Genomic DNA, 19,648 nt, shown 5'->3' with positions numbered 1-19,648 from the left:
TGACCAAACTTGTAAAAATTGAACATAAATAATATTTAAATTATAATACATAGACTCCTCGACCCATGAGCATTGAAAGTTGGGGGCCCAGCTACAAATTTGGACACAACACGTACAAATTTAAACAAGCTGGTGACAATAACATAATAAGAACATAAATCAACAAATGAACTCGCTGTGGATTGTGAATTTAGACACCTGCCCTAGGATTGGCCGAGCCGGCGGCAACTACACCAAGGCCACTCCCATTAGTGGACCCACCCTCCAAGTCAGGGATCAGAGGAGAGAATGCTTGTTCCTTATTCTCCAGATCGGTGGCCAGCTCATCGATTTTGCGGAACTGGAATGGCCAACTGGAATTGTACAGGAACTGACGCAGGTCGAACCTGTTGTCTTCAGGGGAGTAGCTCTGAACAATCGCAGCCGGAGATGCATGCCGTCAATCAATCAATCAATCAATTGGTCAATCAACTAGCACAGGGAAAAGCAAGATCAACATACCTCCGCATGGTATGATGGTGTGAGGACGGTCATCTTGTGTCGGTTGATGGAGTAGTATTTAAAGAAGTGTTTGACCTTCTCTGCCACCTCCGATGGGGTCAACCTCCCACACCACTTGTGGCAAAGATTCTGCAAGAAAAACACCATCGGTTTCAAATTCAAGGTCAACTGATGGGTTGAGTTTGGGTTGAATCTCACTTGAAACATTGACAACGGTCCGCAGCGGAAGATCTTCCGCAAACGGCCGTACGCGGAGAGTTCTTCATACGTCATGCCCATGTCTACCTCGTCCAACTGTTTCGGATATTAAATGAGCGTAAGATAGTCCTCATTTGATATTTTTGTGAGAATTGTTTGTTACCTGGTTGTAATTTGGGCGAATGGGTTCCAGCTCGGCTGTTGGAGGAGCTTCCTCAATTTCTTTCAAAGATTTGAACCCTAAGTTGATCGCAGCCCAGCGAAGAAATGCCCGTAGGTCCTGCTTACTAACACTCCCGATTGGGTTTATATCTGCCGCACTGCAATCATACTGCAGAGCAGATTCCAGATTTAGGATGTAAGAAAAAACGTGCTCAACAGCTAAGTAGGTCACGATGTGAGTGTACTATTATGAATTTGTAAATCAACTTTTTGAAAAACCAATACGACTCGTATCATCTTCTGCGTTATTATCAATACCATTCATATCTTTCAGTTGTAAATAAATTTCTTGAAAAACCAAACTTCACCTAACGATCCAATGTTTTGCCTATTTCTTAATTAAAATAAATTCAAAGCAGAATGATCCATAGAAGTAATCATCTTGCTTACTAATATGTAATATCATTATTTTTTTGTTGAAATTGATCTATAAATATTGCTGAAAAATTGAAGATTCACCTTAGTTAGATAACCTCGAAGAGCTTCATCCACGTTTGAACTTCCCAGCACAAGGAAAAATCCTGACTTATTCTGAACCCAGGGCATGAGTGACGCTAGCATGAATGCGACAACCATTCTTATACGGGCTTGGATGTTCTGGAGCCCTAGATTTTCAGCATTTGATCCACCATCAATCTGTAATCAAATTAAAAAAAGTTGAAAGACCTTGTAATTATAAATTTACTTACTGATCATTTCCTTTCTAACTATAATTTTCTAGGGAAGCCAAAGGGATGACCTTGTAACGGGGGCGCTTCCCAGTTAGTGTCTGGAAGAGTGACAGAAGAGCAGATATTATGCTGTCAATAGCAATATCCAGGTGATAGGAGCCAACTTCATTGGCCAACGTCTTAGCCCGCAACCTCGTAGCATCAGAACTGAAAAACACAGAAGTGAGAAGCTCTTTCCCATTTTAGAAGCTATTTCTTCCCAAGTTACATTTTATTTTACACAGATCCCTAATGTCTGTCATCAACATTGAGTGCCCTTAACTGATGCTGCAACCTGCAGGTATTTTATTCTGTATCGAACAAACAAGGGAATGAAAATCTAGCCCTTCAAAAATCTAGGGCTCCAGAACCATTGACAGATTGATGGTAGATTTTCAGCAATTGATTTTTGAATCCGTCCAGCATTTGACTTCAGAGCCATTGCCATTTTTAAGTGGATTTGACACTTTAATAATCAGTTTGTCCAATTGAAAAATCATGAACCACTGCTTGTTGCCGCTCCTGCCGATTTCTGTTTGTCATTGCTGACAGATTTTCAAGGGGAACAGAATAGATCCCACAGTTCTGGGAGTCACCATTATCAATCAAAATATAAATTATTCCTCCCCCCACCCAAAACATGATCTGATCGGCATCTGGATCGCCAATCAGATTGTGTTCATCTTTGATCTGGTTTGGTTGTCAATCCCATCAAATTCTTGATTGATATAGAATCGATGGTTAGCCATCATTGATTTTTTTATCAACTATGATGTTCAAAGTGTCAGTCATGATCTATCATAATCTCTGCACCTAATTCAACAGTAGTGTCATAGAGGCAACTGATCTCACACTTAAGTATGAACATGAGGTGATCCTAGATAAGCAAAGTTCAGCACCATTGATGTTCCGTGATGACACAATGTTCAGAATCAGTCTACGGGAATCCATGATGGCATACATCATCCAGAAACCAAAGATGTACCACAACGAAGGGACTCCATAACAGATGAGAAGGCATGCTAAAGAAAGGAAACAAGTGTTCTCTTGTTGTCCACAAAAGATTTCATCCTCTTCTCCTCGTTTATTTTGGTTGACTGTGATACGATTCCTTTGAGAGTTTACGAAAGAAGAAAGAAGAAAGGAATATTGGGCAGTGAGCCAGCTGGCACTAATGTGCCAAAATAACTAACTATCTTGAAAGATAGTTAGTTAGGAAATAAAGGCGATGATATAAATAAAGGGGAGACACGGACAGAAGGAGAGGGGGGGAGGTCTTCGAGGTTTCTTGGAGCGGGATTTCCGAGAGGAGCTGGGGCTGCATTCGGCTGAAGACTCGTCGGGATTTCTCGATTGCTGAGGAGCACGGAGTATACTCTTTAGGGAGCGGAGAGACGGGAGCTACGGAGGAAGTAAGATCCAAGTTGTAAGTCGACCACCTGCATTGATTTTACGTTTTATTTTACCAATACGATACCAGTAGTGTATCAGACTGTTAGCCACTTACTGAGCCAACTGACTGAGGAACTGACTTTTGACCTGGTCAATTGACCTGGTGAATTGACTACTGACCTAATTAGAAGAATACTTCAGTAAGAGCAACTGCCGAGGAAGACCTGGATGGATGCAGATGGAATCTAGCAGTGGGAAGCAGTATATGACTTGAAGCATGAAGAATGGTAACTTGGTTGGCTGAAACGAATTAGAAGTACCCTAATCAAGAGAATGGTGTCTGGCAATTCACAGTACCTGGACCAACAATGTCTCTGCGAATGATGCACACATCACAAGCGAGAGAGAGGGCTTGGGATTGCAGACTACATTTTAGCATATCATATAAATTTTCACACTTTTGTACACAACCACAAATGCTTGAAAGTCTATTAAAAATTTGATACCTCCACTGCGCCACAGCCATGTTACTCTTTACCCCCCATAGATATCTCTCATCCCAACTACATAAATTATACTATATTCTCTCTATTCTAAAGTGTTCAATAGAAGAATGATTGAAATAATACTAAACCGGAAAAAAAAAACTATTAAAAGCTAATATTGAAAAACATCTTGAAGTTTTGAGCTGCACATAAGCCAACAGTTAAGTGATAAAAATTGCACATCTTTTAAATTATAAAAATAAGAGCTTTCACAAGAATGATAAGAAAAAACATTAATAACATCTTGGACGAATATGTGTGCAGCATACCTATTTTCTGTTCCCATATAAACAGTGTAAAATATACGGCTGGCAAATTCTTTGCTGTCAGTTGGAAACTCTCCATTATTGTATTTCCCTATTCTCACTGCGTCAGCCTTTACTTGTTCCTCCCCCTTTTTGATGTCTGCACACATTCACTCAATAAGGGCTAACAAATTGAATCAAAAAATGAGAAGCAGGTATTAAAGAATAGAACACCTTCTACAACAAGCTGGCACATTGACCCAACAATAGCTGCTACCGAAGAACTGTCTGCACCTCCAGAAAGTGGAAGCAAGAATCCAGAAGCCCCACTTCTCCGGAGGTAGTCCCAGAGCCAACAGCTAGGTCCAAGAGCAATCTCTTCTTGTGGGCAGTGGTATTTTACCTGAAACCATTGAATCATAAAATCTAAATAAAAAATTTTCTCGACTGCCATTTAAAAAAATTGGAAAGATAATCACATAAATAATGAACAAGCATGACATTTTCATTTTTTAATCTAAGATGAGAAGGGCCAACATCAAATTTTGTCCAATAGTTGCAGTCATTTCAGAGTACGCAAGAAGAACCTAATATTTTCTGCCAATCTTGTATTTGAACAATGAAGACAAAAATATGATTGATCAAATATTCGTGCAGAGGAATTCAAGAACTTTCAAGTATCACAATCTTGAAATCTTACTTGGATCTTCAATGAACTTACATGCACTTCCAAAAGATGAAAAAAAGTCGTCAGCTGAGGGAAATAAAACCCTACCTTAAATCATTCACTAATAATGACAAGTCTTAGTTATTGTGTAGAGAGAGCAAAATGGGCTTTTTTTTTGAATGAAAATATGGAAGACCACCTGGGGCCGGTGGTCTACCTGATACCATTAAAATGAAAGTCATGTACAGACCATATACAATCAAGGCCCAAAAAGGGTCTGCCTTTCAGCCCCCTCCAACCCACAATGATGCAAGCGCCTGAATGTCGTGGATGACATTCTCCACCGAAGCCTTCCTCCCCTTAAACACCACCTCGATCCGGTGCAGCCACAGCGCCCATAATGTCGCTAGCAGCCTCCCCCACTCTAGTCTGCTCCTGGGCCTCCCGTGCGTGACTGAGGCCCAAAATGCCTCGTCGGAGGAGATAACCACCCCTGGGACCTGCTGTGATGCCCATACTCTCTGAGCAAACTGACACGTGAAAAACAAATGGGAGCAATCTTCGTCTTCGTCACTTGTGCACATAGGACATTTGGTGGAGTTTTTTGGGAGCCACCTCCGACGGAGAACCTGTGTGACCAGCAAAATGGGCTTTTGAAAATACAAGTTCATAGGGATTGCGATCCCCCCCCCCCCCGCCCCCCCAAAAGATGGAGCGTTGGTGTCATGTGTACTGAACTGTCCGCATAAATAGCCAATGATGGTTAGCCATGGGTGGCTAGGTGAAGACGTCATCCGGCTTATCATTCAACTCTCTGAATGACGCCATTTAAGGCAGTTGACGACTTCAATGTACCTCCATCATTATAGCAGAATACCAACTTTATTTAGTGATCACTGCAGTCTACAGTTATCAAACCATGACTAAGTCAGCTAAAAGCTCTCCAATGAGCTGGCTGAGGAGCTTCTGTCCAGAACATATCATAAGAGGACGAACAAGCCTACAAACACGTGTGCGGCTGTCCTGGCACATGACCCCTTAAATCACACTCAAGGCAAGAAGTGTAGCCTAAAAGTCAGACTGGCAGGTGTGGACACGGTACGGCTTTCTTGATTTCAAATCGAATCAGAAAATCAAAGGGAGCAGGGAGAACCTCTCGCCTCGTACATCGGAGGATTATTGATGCGATATCTCTCAACTCATGTCTATCTTGTGTCTTCGATCCTGTGATTGTGATATGTTCTTTTCAAGAAAATACAAAAGAAAACAATTTAACCAAAGAGCCAGGTCCATGTCAGCTCAAGGGGACAAAGAGGGTTAACAACCCTATAAATAAAGACAGTGGCAGACCTACAGGTACGAATTTGGCAAGAAGTGTCTGGTCCCGTCAAGAAGCACGGGGAAGGGCTGGAGAGCAGGAGAAGCCTGCGTCCAGAAGGAGGATCTCTCGATCCTAGGTTGGTACCTTTTATCCATTTCCGTTGTAAGCTACATTGTATTGGTTTGTGAAACTCTCTTGATCTATCTTGCATTGAATCGAATTGATTGATCTTTATCTCTCACAAAGACAAGAAGAACACCTTTTCAATTTTGTTTTTCTGGATCATATCAGTTTGCGCATATCGTTGATGAACTCATTTCCCTTCTTGAAAGATATCATCTCCTTTCAAAGTTTTCATGGATTTGAATTGCTTTTTCACATAGCAATCTTGAATCTTCACCAAAATTGTTACACTGACTCACAATAATACAGATCAACATTGGCCTAACCTGCAGTTCAATCCTAGGAATCAAGTGTACAGTCATATGATATGATCCAGCAGGAACTATATGTTCAGAGGAAGGCCCAATCAGGGCCCATTACGCAAGCACAGGCCCAACCCTCAACATCTTCTATTAAAGGCCTCTCTCGAGGTAGCTCTGAGAGGAAAATCACACAGTAAGCTTTGTCCCCTTTCTCTCTTGTCATCTCTTCCTTCTCCTCTTGGTCATGACCTTCCCTTCCCTGGCTCGCAGGTTGGCGTCCTCCCTCCCTGACCTAGCCCACCGCTGCTCTCTGGCGAACCATCGCCAAGCTCCTCATCATTCCTGTTTCCTTTCTCTCCACCCCGGGAACTCCTATCTTTCGTCTCTTTTCCTCTCTCTCTCCAGTGTTCCTGCTACATTGGAACATTTGAACTTATCTCAATGAATTTGGCATTACAATTCGATCATTGATCCGTCCCCGACACGGGAACGTATTACCATACAAGCCCATTGGATGAAATCCTACCCTCCCCCCAGAAAAGTTACGCCAAGTCCGTTGCCCTGTTTTAGCTGTTACAGTGAATCACAATGATATGATCTGGAAGTCACATCTATGAAGGGAAGAAAGCCCGGCCCACTAAGGAGGCTCAGACCAACCAAAAGGGCCCACAGCCCCCTAGTGAGTGGTCCTAAGCCCTTCCTCGACACCTTGGCAGGCAACGTCCCAGACATGACTTCTTATCCTCCCTACTCTTTTTCTTTCTGCCTATTAACTGGTTGCAACCCCTCCCTCTCATCCTGCAGTCAATGACGTTCACTAAAGAACAGCAGCCCTTGGCATTACATCGTCCTCCTCCCCCATTCCTATTCTTCTCTTTTAATATGGGGAACCCCCTATCTCTCTTTCCCTTAAAACCTTCCCATTCTGCTGTGCTGTGGAACGATAGTTTGAGTTGAAGTCTTTTTATTGAAAATCTCAGATAAATCTAACATCTCAGTGATAAATCAAGTAGGGTTGCATCACAACACGACAACATACAAGGTGCACCTCCGATTCTTTTTCCAAGACCTTTTCCATGTTCTACAACAATACAGTCTTTAAATGTGCTGATTGCCCTTGACCCTTGTGATTGGACATCAAAAACGAATTTTCATCTCCCAAATCCTTGAATGACATTTGAACTCCTCATCTAGTGGCAAGGACCTCTTCATCTGGGGTAAATATTGTCCCATGAGTACCAGGATCATCTACATAATTTCCTGAGAGGAACAATTCTGCTTGACCTCCAATTTTTTATATTGAAACTGCGAGCATAACACTCTCCACTCTCACTACCTTGATGCTATCTTGACATGGATACTGTGAGCATAAAACTCAAGAGATCCATTTCATCATCATTCTTTAAAGAATTTGAGAATGAAAAGTCAAATAAAGTTAACTTTATTGGGTAAATCTTTCAATCAGACGTACTATGTTATATTCAAGGAGTCATAAATTGAGATCCTTCCTCAATGGAAACACATTCTGAACTCCATAAAAGCATATGCTCTAATTGCATGATATGAGCGGGGCATACGATGAAAAGCTCTTAAAAATCTCTAGTTTTTGCATCAACAAACTTGACCCAGTTCCGCCTCAATAATTGATTCACTTGGCCCAGTCCCATTCAAGAGCTTTCTAGCAAAGACTAAACCTCAGCCATCTTTTCAGACAAACATCCCCCCACTGTGTTGCATGTTGCTCAAATTACGCAAAGAGACATAACAGTTTGACAGTGTTTGTGTTACATTGAAATTTACTGTTTCGTTAACCACACTTTTTTTTGAATTTGGAATATTGTCCTTTAGTGAATCAATTATACAGATGGACAATCAAGGACACTTAAGGATCCATCCCCAAATGGAAGTCGGGCAGGGATGCCCCTTGGCACCAATATTACTCGTCCTGTCAGTGGACATCCTGGTCATCTGTACTGTCGAAGTATGCAAAAAAGCATGCTTAAGGGTTTTCAGTCGTAGAGTTTTCTGTTGCGGGCGGCGGCTTGCGGGCGGCGGCGCTGCTCGCGGGCGGCTGCTTGCGGGCGGCTGCGCTGCTCGCGCGCTGCTCGCGGGCGGCTGCTTGCTTGCGGGCGCTGCTTGCGGGCGGCTGCTTGCGGGCGTGCGGGCGCTGCTCGCGGGCGGCTGCTTGCGGGCGGCTGCTTGCGTGCGGGCGCTGCTTGCGTGCGAGCAAGGAGAAGATTGAGAAGAAGAAGAAGAAGAAGAAGAAGAAGAAGAAGAAGAAGCCCGCACACAGGCTTAGGGCTAGAGATGGGGATCAAGAGCTTGGCTCTGATACCATGTTGAACTCCATGCTAGGGCTTGGAGGAAGGAGAGGAAATGAATTCCTTAACTAGAATGTACATGAGGAGGGGTATATATACCCTAGGAGAGAGAGAGGAGAGAATATGAGTTAGTGATAAGTGAGGGAGCCTAGTGGGTTTATAGAACATGACCCACTAGGAGAGGCCTCTCACTAACATTTTCCAATGGGCATTCTACTACTTAACTATGCGCATGACACCACCTTCTTCATGGATGGCTCAAGGGAGGAAGCTTAAAACCTTTCAACGCTATTAAACCTCTTTGCAGACCTCTCAGGATAGCAGATCAATCAAACCAAATTCCTTTTTGTGGGGTTTGGCCTTTCGCAGGATCAAGAAGCCTAATGCTTTGAGACTCTGGGAACTCCCATTGGGATGTAACCCATGCATTCTCTGGGATTGCTCTTGACGAGGAGGCAGATGTCAAGTATGGATTGGGGATTGATGATTGAGGAGGAGAGGAGACTAGAGGGCTGGCAGAGACCGCGCTCTGTCACGAGCTGGCCAACAGGCATTACTGAGATAGGTGCTCTCTGCAATCCTGATATTATACCTCTCCGTTTGCAATCTGCCTAAGGGCGTGGGACAACGCCTGGAGTCCTCGATGAGGCATCTTTTTTCGATAGGGCCTGGGATGGCCAATAGTGGCGTATCTACCATGGTGTTGTGGGAGGTGTTTTGCCGATCTGTGGAGCAAGGCGGGTTGGGGGTACTACACCTACAAGACATGAACATAGCCATTGTTGAAAAAATTGGCGGGCAAGATTATGGGACCAGAGGAAGAGATAGCCACGAAGGTCTTGAGAGAAAGCTATGGTACGGAGATGAGCTGGGAACAGCAGTCAACCCCAATCACAAGGGCATCCATTTTGTGTCAGGGTTTGAGACAGATTATTCCACAAATTCAGAGGTTTTTTGAACCCAAAATAGGGGATGGAGCCTTATTCCGCAATTGGACAGATGAATGGTCAGCCTGAGGAAAGTTGTGAGAGGCTTCCCCTCACTTCTTTGCATTGACAAATAATCCTCAAGAGTCAGTGCGACTATTGGAACAACACATGGAATCAGATCATGGAGGGCGCGCTATCTGACCGGAGGCTGGAAGACCTAGTGAACATGCAGTAGTCCATCTTATAGCTGCGGCCCACCATTGGAACACAGGACGTCTGGGCCTGGAGGGACCCATCTGCTTTAGTTGGGGAGGTATACAAGGAGTCATATTAATATTTGTGAATGTTTATAGAAGAGAAGGTCCCATTAAAAGTGGGGATTTTTGGGTGGCTCCTTCTTGGGAGACAAATTATGACACGAGTCCTTTGAAAGCACATGATCCCATACACAACAGCATTGTACCCCATGTATGCACATGACGAGGAAAGCTGCTCTCATCTGTTTTTTAAGTGTTCTTTTGCACATGCAATTTGGAGATTGTAGAAACTCATTTGGGTGGATGTGACATTTGATGAAGCATACTAGAGCTCGCTCCAGAGTGCGCATGTAGAGGACGCTCGGGGAGGGGAAGACTCCTCGTGGTGCTCTGGGCATTATGGCTGCACCGCAATGATGTGGTTAAGGGACGGCATGTGTCTGTAAATACTGTACTTCATGATGTAAAGAACTATATATCTCTTTTTACTCTTTTTCTTCAAAAAGAAATTATATCTCTAGCAAAGACTCAACCCAGCTGTCACATGTATTTATACAGGAGCCGCATTCACGTAGGACATATTTCACTTAATGTTGTTTTTTGCGAAGACCCAAATGGGAAGGAGGACATTTTTCTCCCCGAGGGAAAGGGGAGGACGCAGACATGGTATCAGAGCCCCAGACGGCTCCTGATGCACATGTGGAGGATGAAAGATGAGGTCATACCATCTCCTACATATGCATGAACTCTGTGACGAGGTACCATTGGTTTGTGATATGAACGCACCTGACTCTATGAAAGGGAAATGGAGGTATAACTCCAGCACCATGAGGGAGTTCTTCCGATAGTTTTCTTAAGTATGCTTGTGTTTATGATGCGATATTAACCATATTACCTAATAAGGAGTATTATTTTTATTCATGCATTTCTCTCTTTAAATAGGTGTATCCCTCCCCTGAAGCAGACAGAGAGGAGTCATTAATCAAAGTTTCCATTCCCTAGTCAAAGAAGGGAAACATACATAGCTTGCCCCATCAGAACGAAGGGAGGAAATTCCAGTGAACCTGGAAATCAACCCAACAGCCAACAAGGCCGATTCAAACAAGTTAACTAAAAGGACCCGTACTATACATTCTGCAAGAAGTGGAGACGCACTAAAGTGAGCTGCCGGAAGCTACACAGCAAGCGTGATCATACAAGAAAGGCCAATATGGCTGTGTCTAGATGTCCAGGCGGGAGTGATACACCTCCCACTCCTGCTGTAGAGGCCCTCAATGCCAAAGTTCAGATGAGTGAGCTGGAGAGGATAAGGGAAGACCTGGATTGCCTAAAGAATATGCTGACAAAGTGGTGGGCCGGAAGATTGGCTGTGTTAAAACGAAATATCAGCATAATTTTTTTAGAAATACTAGTGCCTTGCAAGCCAATAGCACATTTCACATCTCCTTTAAAACTCATTATTATAAAATATTCATTATAATGCATGTGCAATGCTTATAATTGAAGTCCATGAATACATGCAATGACCACGTGAATTATGATGAGATCAAAATATGGCAATCACAAGTCTTTAAACATGTGTTCTAAATTATTCGAAGGATACTCGAGAAGGACAACGAAATATCTGGAAAGAATAACCGCCTGGTCTCACTCATATGACGACTAAGGTGGATCTTGTACCCATTAGTGGTGGAGTGATACGACCCTCCCACGCACATACATGCGAAGAAGGAAACGTAACCGTCCCCAACGTGCTGAGCAGGACGGGGGAAACGAATAGACACGAAAATGGGAGATAAAGAGTCCGCGAAGGAGACTAAGGACGGGGTTTTTTGGGCGAGAAGTGGAGGTTCTCCACCTGATCGAGGCTGGGAGGGGATTCCCCTTCCTTCAAGACCACAACTGACCGGTCTACTGGGGGTCGAGCTATCTTTCTTCTTTCTTTACTTCTGCAAACGTTGTTGAGACTTGTGCTACCATTTGACCTACTTTTGCTTGTCCTGGGTACAAGTTTCTTCTATAGATTACTCTTACAGCCAGGGGCGTAACATTTGGTATCAGAGCCGACGATTCTCGGCCAATCTGCAGTATGGACCAAGATCCAAGGCCGGAACAGTCAAATCTGGAATTCCAACGAAGAACGACGAATGTCCTTGAACATTTGATGGAGCAGATTGCAAGCATCAATCTTCGTATCAACGACATTCCACCTCCTAATCCCCCAGGAGTAGAGGGAGAAGAGTTTGCTAGACCACTGCGTGGTCACCAAGAAGCTCCTCCGTATGAAGCAAGGTTAGAGGGTATTCGTTTCAAACGAGGAGATCTGCCGTTTTTTCAAGGAGAAAATGGTGATGGATGGATCACTTGCCTGGAGCGATTCTTTCTGATGCATCCTATGGGTGAGCACGACAAAATGCAACTCATCTCAATTCATCTTAACAATTCTGCACAGAACTGGTTTATTTACACAGAGAAGGAAGTGGGATTTCATGATTGGGCAGATTTTAAGCATAAATTCTCCAACCGGTATGGGCTTTCATCTGACAGTTTATATCAAGAACCACTGGAGGTGACTCAAACAGGATCTGTCGACAAATACAGGGCAGAATTTGAGAGTTTTCTGGCTCAGCTTCCCTATATTGAACCAAAGATCAAAGAGATGGCTTATCAAACCGGACATCTGCTCTGAGGTCTGAAGGTACCGACCCTTTTGTCTTCAGGAGATCATGGATTTATCTATCCAGGCAGAAATAGATCTGGATACCCTCTGGAATACACGCCAAGACAGCACTATTTACCCAAGTGCATGCACAACAAGGAATTCTTATCGGAAGACGACTTATACAACATATACTGGCTCCTCTGAAGCTCCTTCAGCCAGTCGCCAAACTCCACATCAACGCAACGCAAATCTGCCACTTATTCCATCCAATCCAACGAATCAACAGCCTCCACAAGATCAGACAAATAAACGGCGCAATCTGAAGCTGAATGAAGGCGAATTTCAATTGTGTAAATCCAAGGGTTATTTTTTTTATTGTAATGATCGTTTTACTCCAGGTTATAGATGCAAGCAAGATTTAAATCTCATCATAGTGCTGGATGGTGATCAGGATTCCCTGCCAACTGAAGATGTCGAGGACTTCATGCAGACAGACGAGACTCCTATTACAGAAGGTTCCCTATTTACAGCTCAGCTCTCCTTTCACTTTTCTCAGTCTGTCTCCTAATGGATTAGTCAAGTTGTGGGCCAGTATGAAGGAAGACCGGTCCGAATACTCATTGACGGAGGTGCTACTCACAACTTTATGCACTCAGATTTGGTAACCGCATTAATCCATTCCTGTTTTCCAAGTAGGATCAGTCGATATTCTCTTGGCCAATGGAGTGCTCCAGCATTCAATTGGCATTTGCTTGAATATCTCCTTATACATGCAAGGGCTTCAGATTAATCAAGATTTAATACCTACACCTCTCAGCCATATGGAAGTGATATTGGGGGTACAATGGCTGAAATCCTTGGAGTGGTTCTGCAGCAATTATAAACTGTTAAAGTTAAAGGTTTTATGGAATAATCGTATCTACTCTCTTGCTTCGGATCGAGAGTTACTGCCACAAGGAGTCTCTCCAATTCAAGATACTCAAGCCATCATGCAAAGTAAAAAACAGTTCAGAGCTTTACACGCCACATGCCATCAAGATCGTCTAACGATATCCCATCTTCAACTAAACTCTATGTTTACTAAATTCGATAAGTTTTTACTCCGAGTAATATCCCACTGTTTTTACTCCGAGTCACAGCTTCCCCCCGAAGAGATCATGGGACCACAGAATACACCTGCTTCCAAATTCCAAACCTATTGATCTTAGACCTTATAGATATTCTCATCTGCATAAAAATGAACTGGAAAAATTGGTTCAAGAATTACTGGATTCAAAGTTCATTCAACATTCATCCAGGCCTTTTTCTAGTCAGGCATTGCTGATTAAGAAAAAGGACGGGGGTTGGCGTATGTGCGTCGATTACAGAGCTCTGAATCAGATCACAGTTCCTAACAGATTCCCTATTCCGATTGTGGATGAGTTACTAGAAGAATTGTATGGATCAACAATTTTTACAAAATTGGATTTAAAATCAGGGTATTATCAAATCCGCATGCATGAAGACGATATACAGAAAACAGCCTTCAAGACTCATCAAGGTCATTATGAATTCGTCGTAATGCCTTTTGGTTTGTCTAATGCCCCGGCTACTTTTCAAGCCCTGATGAATTCAATTTTCAAAGCCCAACTGTGTAAATATGTCTTAGTCTTTTTTGATGATATATTGATATGCAGTCGAAGAGATGAAGAGCATAAACGACACCTCCATGCAGTCTTTGAAATACTAAGAGACAATCAGTTTTGGATCAATTTGACCAAATGCAAACTCGCTCAAGACAAAATTAATTTCCTCGGTCATTGGATTTCGCATCAAGGGTTGTCTACTGATATAGAAAAAGTTGAAGCAATTCTTCAATGGCCCATACCCACTACTATAAAGCAACTAAGGGGACTTCTGGGACTGACTAATTACTATAGGAGATTTGTGGTTCATTATGCTTCCAAGGTTCAACCCTTAAATCGGTTGCTGAAGAAGAATTCGTTTGAATGGAGCAAGGAATCAACTACTGCCTTCAACAATCTAAAGCAAGTTTTATCCACTACTCCTATAGCAAGGTTACTGGACTTCACTAAGATTTTTATTGTGGAGACCGACGCTTCAGGTGTGGGCATCGGAGCGGTGCTAACTCAAGATGATCATCCAATCGCATATTTCAGTCAGGTGTTGTCTCTTCAAGCTCAATTGAAATCTACTTATGAACGAGAAATGATGGCTGTGGTTTTATCAGTTCACAGGTGGAAACATTACTTATTGTTCCAGAAATTTTATATCTACACCGACCAATTCAATCTGAAATTTCTGAATGATCAGAATGAAATTCCTCAACACATCACAAGTGGGTTGCCAAATTTCTTGGGTTTGATTTTGAGATTAAATACAAGGAAGGAAAGACAAATACTGTGGCTGATTCTCTCTCTAGATCTATGACTGATTTGACAATTTCAAATCTCCATTTCCACGGTCCATTGGCTTGACAAGGCAGTCCTCATTGGCGAGATTACAGCAGACCCAAAATTGTCCAAAATCAGGGAAGCTCTTCTCTCCAATGAAGAAAATCATGAAAATTATTCCGTTCAAGGCCAACTCCTTTCCTATAAAAAGAAGCTTGTACTTCCCAAATCATCAACTCTTATTCCACTTATTTTACAGGAATTTCATGATACCAAAATAGGAGGTCATGGTGGTTTTCTCAAAACTTATAAGAGGATCAATCAACAACTTTATTGGCAAGGAATGAAGACACAGATCAAATCATATGTCTCCAAGTGCCAGGTTTGCCAACAGAACAAGTCGTCCAACTTGAGTCCAGCAGGTCTACTCCAACCTCTTCCTACTCCCGACTTAATTTGGGAAGACGTCTCACTCGATTTTATTGAAGGATTACCTACGTCTCTTGGTTATAATTCAATTATGGTGGTCGTAGACAGACTGTCAAAGTATAGTTACTTTATTCCACTCAAGCATCCCTTTTCAGCTCAATCAGTTGCGGATCAATACATTAAAGAAATCGTCAGATTGCATGGAATTCCTAACTCCATACTCTCCGACCGAGGCAGTGTATTCACTAGCTCTTTTTGGCGTGAACTTCATAAACAGCAAGGCACCACTATCAAGCTGAGCTCATTATATCATCCAGAAACTGTCGGCTTAACAGAAGTCACTAATAGAAGCCTCGAATGTTACCTCCGATGTTCCTCTTTTGAGTGCCCAAAGCTTTGGGTCAAATGGCTTCCTTGGGCGGAATATAGTCATAACACTTCGCATCACTCTGCTATCAAGATGTCACCTTTAAAGTGGCTTATGGACGTGATCCACCAACCCTAATTCGTTATGGATCTCAACCTCCGCCAATTGACTCACTAAACCAAATGCTTCAGGAACGTGATATTACATTGGACAAACTTAAAACACATCTGGCTAAGTCACAAGCATATATGAAGAAGCAAGCTGATAAACACCGCAGAGATGTTCAGTATTAAGTAGGAGACAAAGTATACCTGAAGATTCATCCCTACCGCATGAAGACCTTGGCGAGAAGAAGTTCTGAGAAAATGTCACCTAAATTTTTCGGTCCTTTTACAATATCTCAACGAATTGGATCAATGGCCTACAAACTAGACCTACCGAATCATCTTCTATTCACCCCGTTTTTCATGTTTCTCAACTAAGCCAGCCGTTGGCGATCCTCAACGAATTACACCTCTAACCCCTAATCTTTCTTCTGATTAGGAATGGCAGGTCTAACCCGAAGCTGTTTTGTCCTCTAGATCTAACAGGGATGGCATGCAAGTTCTCGTTAAATGGAAGAATCTACCATATTATGAAGCCACTTGGGAAGGTGTTCTGGTTTTCCAACGCCAGTTTCCAAATTTCCAAATTGAGGACAATTTGGTTCTCGAAGAGGGAAGCATTGATACGACCCTCCCACACACATACGTACCAAGGAGGAAATGTAACCGTCCCCATCCACACGTTGGGGACGGTTACATTTCCTCCTTTGTACATACGTGCGTGGGAGGGTCGTATCAATGCTTCCCTCCCCGAGAACCAAATTGTCCTCAATTTGGAAATTTGGAAACTGGCGTTGCAAAACCAGAACATCTTCCCAAGTGGCTTCATAATTGGTTAGATTCTTCCATTTAACGAGAACTTGCATGTCATCCTTGTTAGATCTGGAGGACAGAACAGCTTCGGGTTAGACCTGCCATTCCCAATCAGAAGAAAGATGAGGGGTTAGAGGTGTAATTTGTTGAGGATCGCCAACGGCTGGTCTTAGTTGAGAAACGTGAAAAAAACTCCTACTGAAGAGGAGTTCTAAATATGGCAATCACAAGACTTTAAATATGTGTTCTAAATATTCATATTAGAATGATACTCGAGAAGGACAACAAAATATCAGGAAAGAATAACCGTGTCTAGTTTCACTCATACGACGACTAAGGCGGATCTTGTACCCATTAGTGGAGACATTAAGGACTGATGGTATGTGCTTTTTAGGAAAAGAGTTCAATGGGTTGATCTTTATGAATCCCTAAATGGTATTATACATTCGTCAATTAGGCTAATTTATGTCACAACTGTGCATGCTGTTCTTAGACCTAAGACACCAAAGATGCATTGTGGATGGACAGCTGTGTTTTGACTATGACCTACGAGTCTAAAACATCCAAGCTTGGATACAGCAATAAGTCCACGAAGGTGATTGTGTAGTCAAGATGGGATCATCCACTTCGGTATTATAGGAGGTTGGCTTAAAGAAGATGCTACAGTCAAATCCCTGGCCAAGGAAGTGGAAATATCAGAGGTGTTTTACAATGATTTGCCACACATTAGTTCTAAAAAATTCATATTCAATTTTTCCACCAGGGAAAATGTGTTAGATGGAATCAACTACTTTGACACATTTTCACTAGTGGAAAAGTTGAATATGATCATGATATCAATTGCACTGGTAGCCCACTTCAATGGGAACATAAGTCAATGTAATGTTAAAATTTCATTCTTACATGGAAAAAGTATAAATGTACACCAGGGTACAAAATTATCACATGACAGATGTTGTTTGCAAGCTCAAAAAGGCTGTGTGGCCTGAATCAATCACCATGTGCTTTGTTAGGGAAGTTCATTAAAACAATACTGAAGGGCTATGAATCTCAGGCAGACAATTGTCTCAAGAGTTTGCCATTAAATCACTCGGCAGAATTAAGTATTTCTAAAAATCAAAGTGTCCCACTCAAAGAAGGGTATATTTCTATCTTAAGTACATGTTTGACCTACTTGAAGAGACAGAGAAACAGGCCTGTAAGCCTAAAACCGGATGGATCCTCACGTTTAGTTAGGGAGAGGGGAAGATAGTGACCCAGTAATCAAGAGTCATACCAGCGGAGAGGATGATCTAACCTCAACCATTGTCGCCAGGTATTTCCTTTGTAGGAGTGTTGAGTCCTTGATTCAACACTCCTAGCCACATACAGGGTCTTATCTTTGAAGATAAGGGTTGAACAAGGACTCCTCTTCAGTAGGAATGGTGATGTTTTTTCTTGTTTTGTTTTTTTTTGTGTCTTAGCATCTATACTGGTGATGTCGTAGTACCTATACTGATGCAAACTGTGCAGTATCAGTCACATGATGTGATCCTAAATCACATCTGGATATTGCTCATTTACTGGAGGCAACTAATGTGATCCTAAATCACAGTGAGGAAGGGATGAGACAGGGATACAGAGAATGATAAATGAAACTACCAAGAGGAAAGAATCCAGGCATGAGGATGGAGCACCCATGATGTGCAACTGTGAATAACTAACTGAATAACCAAAAGCACGATTCACTTGTCCAAAATCATGTCTCCCCTCCCCATCGAAGGACTACAAGCATTTGACCAAAAGAGGAAAGATATAAAAGTCTAATATGCCCCTTGAGAAGTATTGAATTCATATAAGCAATCTCGATGTGGCAAAGCAAGAAACAATATGTGGTGGCTAGATCCAAAGCAGAATCAGAACTCATAGCACTTGCCAGGGTGTGCATGAAAGGTTGTAAAATGAGGAACTCTTAAAAGAGTTGCGAGTCAGGAAAACAGAACCGATAAGATTGCTTTAAGCTAAGAAATCAGTAATCACCATTGTCAACAACCTAGTTCCACACAAAAAGACAGGACATTCAAATTGATAGACACTTTATACAGGAGAAGGAAGAAGCTTGCATTATAGGCCTAGTCTTTGTTTGCTCTGCAGACCAGGTGACAGATATCTTGACCAAGGGCCTGCCAGGACTTGTACTGCAGAAGCTCGTGACCAAATTGGGCATGTCAAGAATCTATTCTCAGCTTGAGCAGGGAAGGGGAGGGGCTTAAACATTTCCCATGTTATATTGCAAAGCTCTTATACTCTTTATACACTCTATTTTTTTCTGAACATATGTCCTTAAGCAAACCCATTAGCAGACGGACGCTCAAGGACATCTATTTAGGCAGGCCCAACCCAGGTGTAACCTGTTTGTATATGTCCCTCATTCAGCAATGAACAACGTTGTTTTCTTGGAAAAATCCAGAACATCAGAGTGGCGGATGTATTTCTCCAAGTGGAGGGGGAGGAAGCAGATAATTTGAATATCAACCAACTTTATTGTCTATTGCATATTGTTAGTGAGATAGGTCTCTTATATGGCCAATAGGCCCTGTTCTATTAGCCCATTAGCCACTTACTCTCTTTCTCTCTCCTAGGGTATAAATACCCTTCTACTGTAACTTATCTATTATGAGTGTATCTTCTTCCTTACCTCATCGACCCTTCTCCTCCTCCTAACCCTAACCCTAGATTAGGGTTTCACATGGTATCAGAGCCAGTGCTCTTGATCCATTGCTGTGCCCTAGTCCCTGGCCCCTTTGCTGCCACTGTCTGCTAGCCAGACTCACCAGCCTCGCCAGTGGACCATACGCCTCACCAGCCTCGCCAGGGGTCCGTCAGTGCACTCGCACACCCTTTTACCCACTTTCTCACTATCTTTCCTATGACAGACTGAGTACTCCTTACCGTCTGTTTTTGACCCGCATTGCTTCAGTTTCTGTCCCACGCCGCCTTGCCGATGCTATCGCTTGTCCTCATTGGAAAGCGGCGATGGACGAAGAAATGCACGCCTTGATCAAGAACCACACGTGGGATGTGGTTCCTCTTCCGCCTGGTAAGAAGGCCGTGGGGTGCAAGTGGGTTCATACCCCGAAGCACCGTGCTGATGGGTCCCTTGAGCGT

General features: G+C 42.8%; 1 protein-coding gene across 4 annotated transcripts in view; it reads right to left on the bottom strand.

The window, feature by feature from the left end:
• Positions 1–19,648, bottom strand: part of LOC144705503 (carbon-nitrogen hydrolase family protein) — a 31,855-nt gene continuing 12,207 nt past the window's right edge. For all 4 annotated transcript variants that reach the window (XM_078578211.1, XM_078578212.1, XM_078578214.1 and 1 more), the window contains exons 7-14: positions 4,048–4,216; positions 3,838–3,973; positions 1,661–1,799; positions 1,381–1,557; positions 863–1,030; positions 700–795; positions 502–630; positions 1–409 (exon numbers count right to left, since the gene is read on the bottom strand). In XM_078578211.1, the coding sequence (XP_078434337.1) occupies positions 191–409; positions 502–630; positions 700–795; positions 863–1,030; positions 1,381–1,557; positions 1,661–1,799; positions 3,838–3,973; positions 4,048–4,216 (1,233 nt within the window). In that variant the 3' untranslated portion in view covers positions 1–190. The remainder of the gene's footprint in view (positions 410–501; positions 631–699; positions 796–862; positions 1,031–1,380; positions 1,558–1,660; positions 1,800–3,837; positions 3,974–4,047; positions 4,217–19,648) is intronic.

The sequence above is a fragment of the Wolffia australiana genome, chromosome 7 (assembly GCF_029677425.1).
Source record: "Wolffia australiana isolate 7733 chromosome 7, ASM2967742v1".
In the NCBI taxonomy this organism is placed as follows: Eukaryota; Viridiplantae; Streptophyta; class Magnoliopsida; order Alismatales; family Araceae; genus Wolffia; species Wolffia australiana.
This window is presented reverse-complemented; position numbering and strand designations above follow the sequence as displayed.